At 33.2% G+C, this 13,786-nt stretch overlaps 1 protein-coding gene across 1 annotated transcript; it reads left to right on the top strand.

Annotated features, from left to right (window-relative positions):
* Nucleotides 1-7,178: 7,178 nt before the first annotated feature.
* On the top strand, nucleotides 7,179-8,387 carry LOC133317649 (uncharacterized). The gene has a single exon (XM_061519510.1). The coding sequence runs from the start codon at nucleotides 7,179-7,181 to the stop codon at nucleotides 8,385-8,387; it is 1,209 nt and encodes a 402-aa protein (XP_061375494.1).
* The last annotated feature ends 5,399 nt before the right edge of the window (nucleotides 8,388-13,786 follow it).

Genomic DNA, 13,786 nt, shown 5'->3' with positions numbered 1-13,786 from the left:
AAGAATGAAATTCATACGGTTATGTGTAATTTATCTATGCACTTATATATCTTGTGTATTAGATATGATTTTATTTTTTTTATTTTTTTTAAAAAGCAGGGATAACGGATAAGCAAGATTGGGCCGTAAACCTACGAACCGGTTAACCTGAAGTCAAAAAAATCGATTCAATTCAGACAAAAGGTTCCATTCAAGAGAAAAGAAGATAGTAATGCAAAAAAAGAGAAAAGAAGATAAACTTGACCTAAATAAGTAGAGTCAGATTAGGCCTCAAATTAGAAAAATAGAAAGCCGCAAAACCCGACCGGCCGACTCAATATATACTTCTTTCTAAATTTTCATAATGTATTTTTATTTTTTAATTTTTAATTTGTTTCAAAATATAAATACATATGTTGACCTGAAAATTAACCTGATCGAAACCAATCAAGTTGATTTGTTTCAAATTACCAAATTTTTTTTTTTAAAACTAAATCCAAACCAACTCAAATAATTTTTTTTTATTATTTTAAAGTCATTTTTATGTAAACTCAAATCAATATTTTGTTTATAAACAAATGTCGATCTTTTGGCACGAAGGTTGCTATTGAATAGTGAGTAAATAAACATTGACTTTTCCTCTCTCTTTTTGTGTTTCGTCCTCAGCAAGAAAGATTTATGATTTATGGATGGAGGATCTGGCTGAAAAAACAAGTAGCTAGTGTAATGATTAATGAACGCGTTTCTGAAGATTTCAAGTTTTCCAAATTATTGTCGTCTCATGCTTTAATTTCAAAGCAATAACATAAAAGGACAGAAAGTATCTTTAATTTCTCCTTTCCCTCATGTTTGGTGAAATGGAAAGAATCCAAAGCATAATAAGCAAATTTTTAATACATGTTGGATGATCAGTGTTCAGCAGTTAGTTTTTATTTTTTATTTTTTAAAATCAATAATTTATATTTTTGCTATATTATTGCATGTCACGTTTTGTTTGGCTTAAGAAAAATACTCTGGATTATTAATATAATAAAAGTTTATTACATGAAGTGACCCATCCTTAGGTAAAAAGTTTAAGGTTGAAACCTGAAACCATATGTAGTAAGAGTAATAAATGGAGATCTTAATTACTAGTTGTTGAACTTGAATATAACAAACAACAATATCTGGGTCTAAGAGAAGGAGGAATAGTAGCTGTTGGACATTTATGATCCAGAATTAATTAATGAGAAGAAATAATATGAATAAGCTTAATTGATAAGGTAGCCATTGCATTAAGTGGAAGTGAAAGTGGGGTTGCTTTACCCTACCCTACAAAGGTATAAAAGAGGTAAGCGGCATTAAGGGTAACCATTTTGTGGGTCGTTGTAGAAAAAAATTAAAGGCCGCTATGTTCTTTCTTGGTCCATTGAGGCAGGCTACCCTACATTTCTTTTGCCAAGCTTCATGACAAAGAAAAAGATTGAACTAAAAAGCGTTTTAGAAAGAAGTACTCAATAAAATAGGCAACGTTGACATTAAAACCGATGGATTGAGAGGAAATTGAATAAGATCAATGGCAAGGAACGAAGAAGGGAAAACAACCTGCTTAAGAAATTGTATGATGAAATTCACAATCACATATGGGTCCATGAAAAAATATGTTAGTAAGTATGAAAGTTATTGCAAAAAAATTGCATAATTAACGTATGAAGAATACTTATACACTACTTCATCCCCACCTCCTAGAGAGGGGAATTCGTCCCCTCTTAAATTAATGCAAACTTTAGTCTTATAATACATTTAGACTTAATAAAAAAGTTGTGTAGCATAAGTTTGCTCTCTCCTCAAGTGCAACTTTGGAGGTTTTGTTATTATTTCTTAGGGGATGAAAGTTTATATTTATTATCATTTTAGTCTTATTACTTTTATTATCTGGTTGGTTATCGTTCAATCAATTTAAAATTAACGATAGTTAATTTTTTTTTTCATTTTTTAACTATTGATTTCAAATTGATCCAATAATAATCAATCAGATAGTAAAAATAGTAAGACTAAAATTATAGTAACTATAACCGCCACCTATTTCTTATGTATGCATAAAATTTGGAGAGTTTTTCAAAAATTTTTTTTTTTTTTTTTTTTTGTAATCAGAGTTTTTCAAATTTAGTTACATATTGACCTGTTTTAAAATTTATCGTGTTACTTTGCCTAAATTAGTATAAATTTTGCTTCTTTTGTCTCCCTTTATAAAATTTCCTAATTCCGCTGTGACTCAAAATTTTCTTCCATCCTTTCAGACTTGTGTCATTTATGTTGAGGGAGCAACATTGGTCCTGGTTTTTTAACAAATAAGTCATCATTATCAATTCTAATTTATGAATTGTCCTATAAATCTCCATTAAGAATGACATTATTATTAAATGGGGAATGATAAACTTCAATCTCTATAATCCTTCTCTCTCTCTATACAAATTATTTCTTATATTTTAATTTAAAAATACCAACCCATTAATCTAATTACTGTTTTAGATTCTAATTGGCTTCTTAAATCTCAAGGGCCCGATCTACGAACAACCTGGCAGCCACATATTGTCCAAATTTGTGATATGGTTGAGCTTCAATTTAACATAATTAAGAAATGTTCGTTTGCAGTTAATACAGATAAGTTATCTACAGTAAACTTAATATCACGTTGTTTTGGGGCAAAAATTAGGTATTTTTGTAATTTTAATTTATTTCAGGGTTATTATAGTCTTTATAATGATAATTATTTAATTTTTCAATCCCAAAACGACGTCATTTTGGAGAGTAAATGCAGATAACTTATATGCAGTAATTGCAGAAATATTATTCTGAATTTTAAGAATGTGAGAAAAGAAATGACGAAATAGTAGTTATTATTGTAATTAGAAGGATAATGATATAGTAATTAAAAAAGAAGAAGGATAATGATATACAAATATATAATATTTAAAACAGATAAAAGAGACTAAAGTACTGGGTTATTAGATAACAAACTTGGCTTTTTTATTAAATAAAATGAGATAAAATATTAATTTAAAAATATTTAAGTATACAAAAACAAATTTACAAAAAGTAACAAATTTTTTTTATTCAATATTTTAATTCTTGCAGTATTACCTTAATTAAACATAATGATATTTAAAACAAATAGAGTAAGTGTATGCTTGGACTAACTGTGAAAAAAAAAAAGATTATGATAGAAATTAATAATGTGCATAATCAATTTTCAAGCTAGAAAATTAATTTATATTTGAATGAGTTAATTTATTGTCAATTCTAAGATAGTGCTTTTGTTTGAATTGTGTAAAAAAAAATCATTTCAATGTATTAAGTACTAAAAGTAATATGAAATGGTTGAAATATTGTTGGGTTCCAATAGAATATTATTTATCAAAGCTACTGAAATTATCTAAAAACAATAATCAAAATGCTCACATTTGGACCCGTTAATTTGTTTCTATTTTTTTATAAAAAATTTTAACAAAAAATATGTTTAAGTTTTTTATGATAATTAAATAAGTTAAATTTTTTACAAAAACTAGTTTTAATATGCTTTCTAAAAATTTAAAAGAGTATCTTATAAAAGAAATCAGTACAAAAATATTTTTTTTCCTTCTAAAGCTTACCAAAGGTACCAATTAACTTTTAGAAAAATCTATTTTCATATAACCTTCAACACAAACTGGTTTCCTTTTGAAAAAAAGGTTAATTTGCATGAAAAAAAATTTCCAGAAAAATTAAGGAAAATGAATTAAAGGGATATTTGAAAATAATTATTTTTGTTAAAAAATACAATTAACATTTTTTTACCACAATCCTTGTGAAATCTCATAAGACACTGCATGGAACAAGGCCATAAAATAATTTTTTGGCGCCTTCCCCAACATGATACAACCCTGTTTTCTTCTATAATAATAATTTATTAATGTTTAATTTTTTTTATTTAAAAATTTAGGTGAAGTTAGACACTGATATCTGTCAGGACAGACTTCTCAACCTCTTTGAGGCTTCATTAATGAAGTATGCGGATTGGTGTGGTGGTGTTGTAGTTGTAGTGTAATATGCAATGTTGTTAAAATTGAGATTTTAAGTAAAATCAGAAGGGGATTAAAAAATTATAAAACGTAAAATCGTAATGTAAAAAAATCGTAAAAACGTAAAAGCGTTTGAAATATTAATAAAATCATTTTGATGAAAAAAATCGTAAAAACGTAAAATCGTAGTGATAAATCGAGATTTTAACAATAATGGTAATATCTTCAATGATGGTGTTGAGGGATGAAAATGATAAAAAAAAATGAGTATTATGAATTTTTTTATGTTGATAAAAGTTAAAATTAAGGGAAGTCACATTCCCATGCAAGGAAGAGAAAACCACTAACATCTTTGAAAATTTAAGATTATATTACATATTGACTATGAAAAAGAATTAGAATTTAGGTGGTGCACTGTGCTTGCAATTTTTTTTTTTTTGAGTTGGAAACCCAATCTACATCACCTTGCTAACTACTCCAAAGACGTAATTAATTTTGGGATTTGCAATAAAATGGTCAATCTGCCAATGGTGCTTGAGCTGTCTCTGACTTTTCTATGCAAATGCGGTAACAACTAACCAGCCATTAATTACATTATTATGGGATATGGACAGTCTCTTACACTCCTCCTCGGAATTCAATACACAATAATCACTATTTCGCTTTCAACTTTCTTTTTTTCTTAGGACCTTTGTTAAGAAAAGCCCGAGCGTGTGTCTACCGTTCTTTTTTGACTCAAACTCATTCACATACTTCATGGGAGCGTTTGGTATGCGGGATTCTTGAAGAATGTCGAGAAACTGAATTTTTTTAAATTTTAAATTTACGAATATTATCATAAACTGAATGTAAAAATCATATTTTTTAAAATTGAGATTTCTGACTAAATTTTTTTTTTCCCTATACCAAACGCCCCGAAAGTGATTCAGCCAATACACGCTGCATGGTTCTGTAGCATAATTCTCCTTTTCTTCTATTATCATTTGATTTGGTCAATAAATTAAGGATATATTTGAATATGTTTTTTTTTTCTTCTTAAAATTATCTTGTAGAGTAGTCAATGAAATATATGTTTCTTTTGTATTTTTTTTTGTTTTGAAAATTAAAAGTCAAAAATAAAATAGAAACAACTAAAATATGTTTTCTAAATTTGATTCTAAAAACTAAAAAGTATATATAATTTTTAGAACTATTTTTACAAAATAAACATCATCAAATAGGTTTTTTTTTATTATTCTGAAAATTTTAATTTTTTTTTTAAAACAAAATTCAATCATACCCTAAATTTTTGCATATAATTTTATTACATGTATAAATTCAATACTGTATTGATAAACGATTTCACTATATGTATATAATAAAACTTTTATCTCGTAATTGAATCTTAAGTTGAATAAATGCTACTATAATGATAACGTAAGTAATCAAAATTTATTGTTATTGTTCAAACTTATTTGAATATAATGCGATCTTGTGCTTGAGTTACCATGGCCTAGGTGCATCTACAAGACACCTTCGTTGTTATGTTATTGTTGTTGTTATTTTTTATTTTTATTTTTAGAGAAGATAAATATCCCTCATATATTACCTATATTGCACCGACACCGACACGGGATACAAGACGACACGCCGACACATTAAATTTAAAAAATGTCATATTTCGACACGTTAGAACACGTTTTGATATTAAATAATATTTTTAATATATATAATATAATTTAAATTTAATACATAAAATAGTTCATAACAAGTCATATAATCAATCAAATATTCAAATTCAATAACATAAATATAAAACAAAAGTAGTTTTTCATGCCTTGTTAATTTTTATGTCAAATTCCACAACAACAAAAAATTGACTTATAAATTAATTTTTTCTAGTTAATAAAATAAAATTTATACCTTAAAAAAAAAGTGTCGGATGTGGGTCGGAGTGTTGACCACGTGTCGAAAAAAATTAATTGCATGTCAGAAACACGTGTTGGAGTGTTGACCACATGTACCAAAATATTAACCACGTGTCGGAGCATGTGGGTATCCGACATGCAAATTTAAAAAAAGAAAAAGACATTTCCGTGCATTCTAGTATATTACGACTGCCAAGAGTTTCCTAATTTAAGACTTTTCATTTAACGAATGAAATGGACCTAAACTAAAATAAAATATCTAGAACATTTATAATTTAAAAATAGGTATATTAAACACTAATATATTTTTCCGTTCATATTAGATTTGTTGAGATATAATGAGTTAAAATGCTAGGTTATTATAAATTTTTGTTGAACATTATCACAAACTGGATTGTAAATAACGATTCATTCTTAATATAAAGGTCAGTAGGTATAATTTTATGATTAATTTTTTCTCTGATTCAATATAAATTAACACGACTCCACAAGATTTCAGAAAAACATAACATGTAAAAGAAATATAATAAAATCAACTTTTTGAATAGTCAAATTATATTTGAACATTCAAAAAACTTTATTATCCAATTACTAATAAATAAAACAATGATAGCATGATGAGAGAAGTGGAGCGCGTAGGCGCGTGAGAATCTTTTATTTTGTTCTGCTATGGTTCTTCGCGTTTTATGGTGGGAAAAGGGGGAAGAATCCCCAAATCTGAGGGGGATTCATCAATTAACAGGGATTCTAAGAAGGCGAAAGGTGAACCGGTGGTGGATCTGGAGATGCAGGTCGAACCTCTGATTGTGGGCACAATGGAGGTTGAAGGGGGAAACAAATCTATTCTGATTGAGGTCGAAGGATCTGGAGCGGGTTTCGAAGCGGAGGAGGAAGTGAAGAGAGATCCTAGGAAGCTGGTCTCCTATAAGGATCAACTCCTTCGTGTCAATGGAGTTTGGGACGGTTGTCTTGAGAATGAAGAGGACGACTGGCTTGCGGAATCCAAAAGAGAGGAGCTCGAGGAAGAAAAGGCTACGAAGGCGTATGAGCAGAACGGGGAGGATGATCCTTTAAATCCGTTCTATCAGTTTGATGTGCTGGAGAAACTCGAACAATGCAAGCGATAGAGGAAGGCATTGATAGTCAAGCTTATGGGGAAGCGGCTAGGTGCAAAATTCTTGTGGAATAGGTTGCATAGGCTCTGGAACCTAGAAGGGGAGTATAGGGTTCTGGATCTGGAGAATGATCATATATGATCGAATTTGAAAAATCACAGGACTATCTCTTTGTTCAACAACAGGGGCTGTGGGTGGTGGCTGATCATTATCTCATAGTGCAGAGATGGAGGCCCAACTTTGATCCCTATGATGAGGGAGTAAGGAAGATGGCGGTTTGGATCAGAATGCCAGGGGTTCCTAGGGAGTTCTATACTCATAAAGACTTATGGAGAATGGGGAATATGGTGGGGAAAACCCTGAAGATTGACGAAAGTTCTCTCAGGATTAGTGGTCAAGGTCAACTTAAAGAGATCACTGATAGGGGAAGGTTTGCCCGAATTTGCGTGGAAATTGACTTGAGCAAAAACCTACTCTCAAAATTTAGAATAGGCCAAAGACAGTTGTATATTGGATATGAGGGACTTCATTTAGTATGCTTCCTATGTGGGCAATATGGGCATAGGAAGGATCAATGTCAGATGAATCCTGACAATTTGAAGAAGGTAGAGGAAGCTGCTGGAGGAGTGGACCACTGTAGTCATTCGAATCACAACCAGAATGAGGCTGAACCCAAGGAAGGAATTGAGAAAAGTCAAGAAGTAGATGGCTTTGGGAGCTGGATGACAATCCAGAGAAGAAATTTCAAAAGACCTGCTCAGTACCAAAAATCCAAGGAAGGCCCTGTGAGAAAGGAGAAGTCTAATCCAGAGGAGAATGGCATCCCAGCTAAGGATCGTGCCACTGGTTCTAGATTTGGTCCTTTGGAAGGTGAGTCAGAAGAGAGAGCTCTTAGAAGTAATGATAATGCTAATGTGGCTGACACGAGTAATAGCAAGATTCCTGGTGAATTGAGCCAACCAAAAAAAAGTCAGGGTGGGAAGAAAAAGAAGAATAGTACAGAGAATGAAGCCAAAGGTTTGGGGAAAAAACCAATTAGCTCAGTTCCTCAGGAGAACTCTAGGGGATCCACACAGAAGAAGCCTCTGAGGGAAGCTATTCTGATTGAAAGGGGAAGGAATAAAGGGAGTATGCAGGTTGAGACTGGTTCTGGAGCTAAAGTATCAACCAATAGTTCAGGAGTTGTTCTGTTACAGAGGAATGAGATGGAGATATCTAACCAAGCAGTCCCTGGTCATAAGGAAAATCCCCATGATGGAAGTAGTGCAGATTATGGTGTTTGTCTAGATGAGAGAGCTTATATGACTTTGGATGACATCACAAATGCCATGGGCATCAGTAACTAACCAATGGTTTGGTTAGCTAAGGTCAGGTTCTGTCACTTTTTGTATATAGCTTTCGTTTTGAATATTTGCTCTTGGAATTGTAGAGTAGTAGGGAAAAGAGAATTCCCTGCTCTAATTAGAGATATGAAATATAGGTTCAATATTAAAGTGTTGGCCTTATTAGAGACTAAGATTCAGGGTGATAGAAGGGATACAATTATACAGAAGTTGGGGTTTTCTAAGTTTTTCAAACAGGAAGTTGTGGGCTTTTCTGGAGGAATTTGGGTTTTGTGGGATAGCAGAGATGTTGAGGTGGAGATTATTCAATCTCACCATCAATATGTGCATACCAGAATTGTTTATATTGAAGATATGAGGTGAGAATTAGCTACTTTTGTTTATGGGGGCCCTATGAGGGTTGAGAGGATCAGATTATGGGAGGATTTGGAGTTGCTGGCTGGTGCTATTAATTCTCCCTGGGTGATCCTGGGAGACTTCAATTATGTACTGGGCCCTTCTGAGAAGTGTGGAGGTAAAGAGATTTATTGGAGAAGTGTTCAGGAGATGTATGATTGTCTTGAGGGCTGTGGAATGTCAGATATAGGGTTTAAAGGGCCAAGATTTACCTGGAAAAGGGGAAGTTTACAAGAAAGAATTGATAGAGCTGTTGCTAATGAGGATTGGAATTTAGCATGGCCTAATAGAGTGTTAGGGCATCTTCCTTTCTTCAACTCGGACCACAGGCCAATGCTGTTAAGTTGTTGCAATGATTTCTATGACAATAAGAGGGGGAAGCAATTTAAGTTCTTAGCTGCTTGGCTTACACATTCTGACTTTGGAAACTTGGTTAAGAAGTGTTGGGAGAAGGATGTGGATTGGTTGGATGCTAGGGATGGTTTTGAGGAAGAGGCAGTTAGATGGCACCATGACATTTTTAGGGAGGAAATGAGACAGAAGCATAGAATTTATGCTAGATTACAAGGTCTGAATTTGCAGTTGGAAGATAGATATGACAGAGAGCTTGAGAGGTTGCAGAGAGATCTTTGGAAAGATTTGGAGAAAATTCTGCTTAGAGAAGAGCTTAATTGGTTCCAAAGATCTAGAGTCAATTGGCTGAAATTTGGGGACAAAAACTCAAAGTTTTTTCATTCCTCTACTGTTGCTAGAAGAAAGGTTTAACAAAGTGGTTGCAATAAAAAATGAGCTTGGTGAGTGGACCTCAGATACAAAGGAGATGGTGGATGTAGCAGTGAATTATTTTGAAAAGTTATTTCATGCTGAAGATGATGGGTATGAGGGGTTCCCTATAAAGGGAATTTTTCCTAAGATGGAGGAGACAGATTTGAAGTATTTAGCCAGGGCTCCAGATGTAGAAGAGATCAGAAGAGTGGTGTTTAGAATGGGCAGATTTAAGGCTCTAGGCCCTAATGGATTGCATGCAGCTTTCTTTCAAACCCAATGGCATGTAGTTGGTAATTCTGTGTGTGATCTTGTCAAGGGTATATTTTAGGATCCAACTAAGGTGCATGCAATCAACAACGCATATTTGTTTGATTCCTAAGAAGGAAAACCCTGAGTGTATGAAAGAGTTCAGACCCATAAGCTTGTGTAATGTGACTTATAAAATTGTTACCAAGCTGATTGCTCTTAAGAAGTTGGATGCCTAATTGGGTTACTCCTAACCGGTGTGCGTTTGTAGAAGGAAGACAGGGTGCAAATAATATTATAGTGGCTCAGGAGATTATTCATTCAATGAAAAGGAGGAAAGGGAAACAGGGATGGATGATGATCAAAGTTGACTTGGAGAAAGCCTATGATAGACTGAGCTGAGAGTTCATCCATGAGACAATTAAAGATATGGGGCTGCCAAGTGAATTGATTTCTTTGATAGATGAATGTGTCAGGACAAGTGAGCTCAATATGTTGTGGAATGGGCAACCTACTAGGTACTTTTAAACCTTCCTGTGGAATAAGACAAGGGGATCCCTTATCCCCTTATCTTTTTGTTCTTTGTGTGGAAAGACTTGCGCAGTTAATCCAAGTTGCTATTGAGGTTAAAGCTTGGAAACTAATCTCTCTTGGGAAGAAGGGGCCTCCTATATCACACTTATTTTTTGCGGATGACATCATATTATGTGCTGAAGCTTCTCTTGATCAGGCACATATTATCAATCAGGTCCTTAAAGTGTTTGCATTGAGTTCTGGCCAGAGAGTGAGCAAGGACAAGACTAGAGTCTTTTTCTCTAAGAATGTGAATTTTAGCAGAGCTAAGGAGATTAGTGACTGCCTTGGAATTGGAATTACTCCAGATTTGGGAAAATACCTGGGAGTGATGCTAAATCACTCTAGAGTTTCTAGTACCTATTTTGGACATGTCTTGGATAGGGTGAAAAATAGACTGAGTGCTTGGAATGCTAAGTCATTATCTCTAGCTGGGAGACTGACCTTGGCAAAATCTGTGTTATTTGTTATGCCTACTTATGCCATGCAAACTGCTAGGCTACCAAAAAATGTTTGTGACAACATTGAGAAGCTTACTTGTGGGTTCATTTGGGGTTCTTCCAAGGAAAGGAGAGGAGTCCATCTTGTCAGCTGGGACAGAATGTGCTCTCCTAAGCAGTATGGTGGTGTTGGGTTGAGGGATTTACGGGCTTTCAATCAAGCTTTTATGATGAAAGTGGGCTATGGGTTGTTGGTGAACAAGGATGCTTTATGGGCCAGAATTCTGAGAAATAAATATAAACTGGAGGATGGAATCTTGCCTCATGCTTCAAAACAGGTTAATGCTAGTAATATATGGAGAGGCATCTGCTCTTCCTGGGAACACATTTTGGCAGGATCTAAAATTGTGATTGGTGATGGTAGGAAAGTGAAATTCTGGTGTGATAACTGGCTGCCTGGTCTGGGGAAGCTTCGAGAGAAAGCTATTAGACCTATTCCTGATGATGTTAGCTTATGGGATGTGGCTTGTTGTGTGAATCAAGAGGGGGACTAGGACTGGGACAAAATTAATTTTTTCCTTTCTGAAGAGGTTTGTGATATTATAGCCAAGATTGAGCCTCCAAAGGAGGAAGAGGGCGAGGATAGGATCATATAGCAACATTCTAGTAATGGTCTTTTTTCTGTGAAGTCAGCTTACTTGGCTATTAGAGATGAAAAGGCCAGTTTGCAAAATCAGAATCAGTATTGGAATTTGGCTTGGGATTGGAAGGGCCCTGAGAGGATCAAGCATTTCATTTGGCTTCTCTTAGGAGATAACCTGTTAACAAATGATAACAGAGTCCGAAGACACATGGGGGATGTTGCTCAATGCCCAAGATGCCTCTATCCGTGTGAAGACTGCTGTCATGTGATGAGAGACTGCTACTGGGCAAAACAAATTTGGAGAGGCCTAATTGCAAAATCCAGGTATAATTCTTTTTTCTCTGGAAGTTTCTTGGATTGGATGCAGTTTAATCTGTTAAAAAGGAGGAATAACACTCAAATTCAGAATTGGAGTCTCACCTTTGGTGTCACTTGCTGGATGTTGTGGAAATCTAGAAATGATTTAGTTTTTAAAAAGGTAGTGAGTAGTACTGATTCTATGTGTCATAAGATCAGAATGCATGTTCATAATGTACTTCATACTGAGGAAATGCTGGAAGTGGCTGATATTAATTTAAAACGAAGAGAAGATGTCTTTGACAAATGGAGGCCTCCTTTACAGGGTTGGATAAAAGTAAATTCTGATGGTGCTTGCTCTCTTGATGGAACACATAGTGGTTGTGGAGGGGTTTTGAGGAATAGTTATGGGAGATGGGTGTTGGGATATATGAAGAAGATGGGTCAAGGAAATGCTCTAAAGGCTGAGTTATGGGGAGCTTTAGTGGGTCTTCAAGTAGCTTGGGATCATGGATTCAGGCAGGTTCATCTTGAAGGTGATTCAACAGAAATGGTTCAATTGATTCTGGAAGGGAGTACATTCGATAATCTTTTGGTTCTTTGGTTGGCAAAATTCAAGCTTTGGTTGCTAGACCATGGAGAGTCATGATAACTCATATACACAGGGAAGGGAATGAAGTGGCCAATCGATTGGCTTCTATGGTGGATCACAGCTCTTGGGAGGTTGATATTATCCCTAATGTTCCCCTTAATTGTAGGTTGTTGGTAGAAAAGGACTTGCTGGGAGATCTTGATCATCCCACAGCCCTTAGGTAATCTGTAATTTCGTTTACTTTGCCTAATATTCAAAAATAAAATAAAAATGATGGTATTAAATATTTTCATAATACAGCAACATAGTGGAACCTTCGTCTTAACCATAAATTTCAGTATTCATTTATGAATCATGAACCAAATCCACCATGGATCGAAGTAGGATGTGGGTGGGCATGATAAAGTTGAACTACTGACAATATGTCTACAAAAAAAAAAAAAACTACTGACAATATATAAGAGGAAAATAATATCATTAATGCAAAATTAAAAATATATTGTTCAATCAATATAGATTTAAAATAATTTAATCAGCTATATAAAAGGGATGCATTACCAATAACATATAAGAGGAGTGCACAATTGCCACGTGACACCATCGGGTGAATTGCACTGAACCCATATGCAACTAATTATGTGGCACAATCTTGGTTGACGAAATAATTAATTTTTTAAATTTAGAAATGTTAATTTATTATCATTAACCATGACTTGATAATTGGTTATTATCATCAATCATTTAAGATTTTTTTTTTAATTTTTAATGACGAAATCATTCAAATTGTCATTTAGCTAGTATTTAAACTCTTTTGGCGAAAATGAAAAAAAATTAATTATCAATTTGTAATTGATGGTAACAAATTTGTAATTTGGAATAAATTTATATCCAACAATTATAAAACGATGCCATTTTTTGTTTGGAAACAAAAAATAAAGGACATTTTAGTAAGTTTACTTTTCTCTTGTGTCATGTAATTTTATTAAAAGGTTTAAATTTTTTAAAGTTATTTTTTTATACCTAATAAAGTGTATGGGAGTCTGAGACCCATATTTTTTTTTTATCTCTTTTCTTCACATGAGTCCGAATAGACCCCACATATTTTTGTGTGTATGATTTTCTGAAAATTAAATAAAGTTATCTAAGTTAACTTTAGAAACTTTAAATCCTTTATTAAAATACTTTTTTTTTTCAAACCCCTCAAAATGACATTGTTTTATATTACATGAGATAAGTTTATGGGTTCACTTTTTCTACAGTTAATGTAGATAACTTATCTACATTGAACTCAAAACGATATCGTTTTGAGGCAAAAATCAAAGTATTTTTGTAATTATAGTTTTATTTCAGAGTTATAATAGTCTTTTTCATTATAAATTTTTAATTTTTCAACCCAAAATGACGTCATTTTAGAAGAAAATGTAGATGACTTATTTACATTCACTTT

Source organism: Gastrolobium bilobum, unplaced genomic scaffold (genome assembly GCF_033153095.1).
Source record: "Gastrolobium bilobum isolate Gb01-03AN ecotype WA unplaced genomic scaffold, APGP_CSIRO_Gbil_v1 utg356, whole genome shotgun sequence".
Lineage (NCBI taxonomy): Eukaryota > Viridiplantae > Streptophyta > Magnoliopsida > Fabales > Fabaceae > Gastrolobium > Gastrolobium bilobum.
This window is presented reverse-complemented; position numbering and strand designations above follow the sequence as displayed.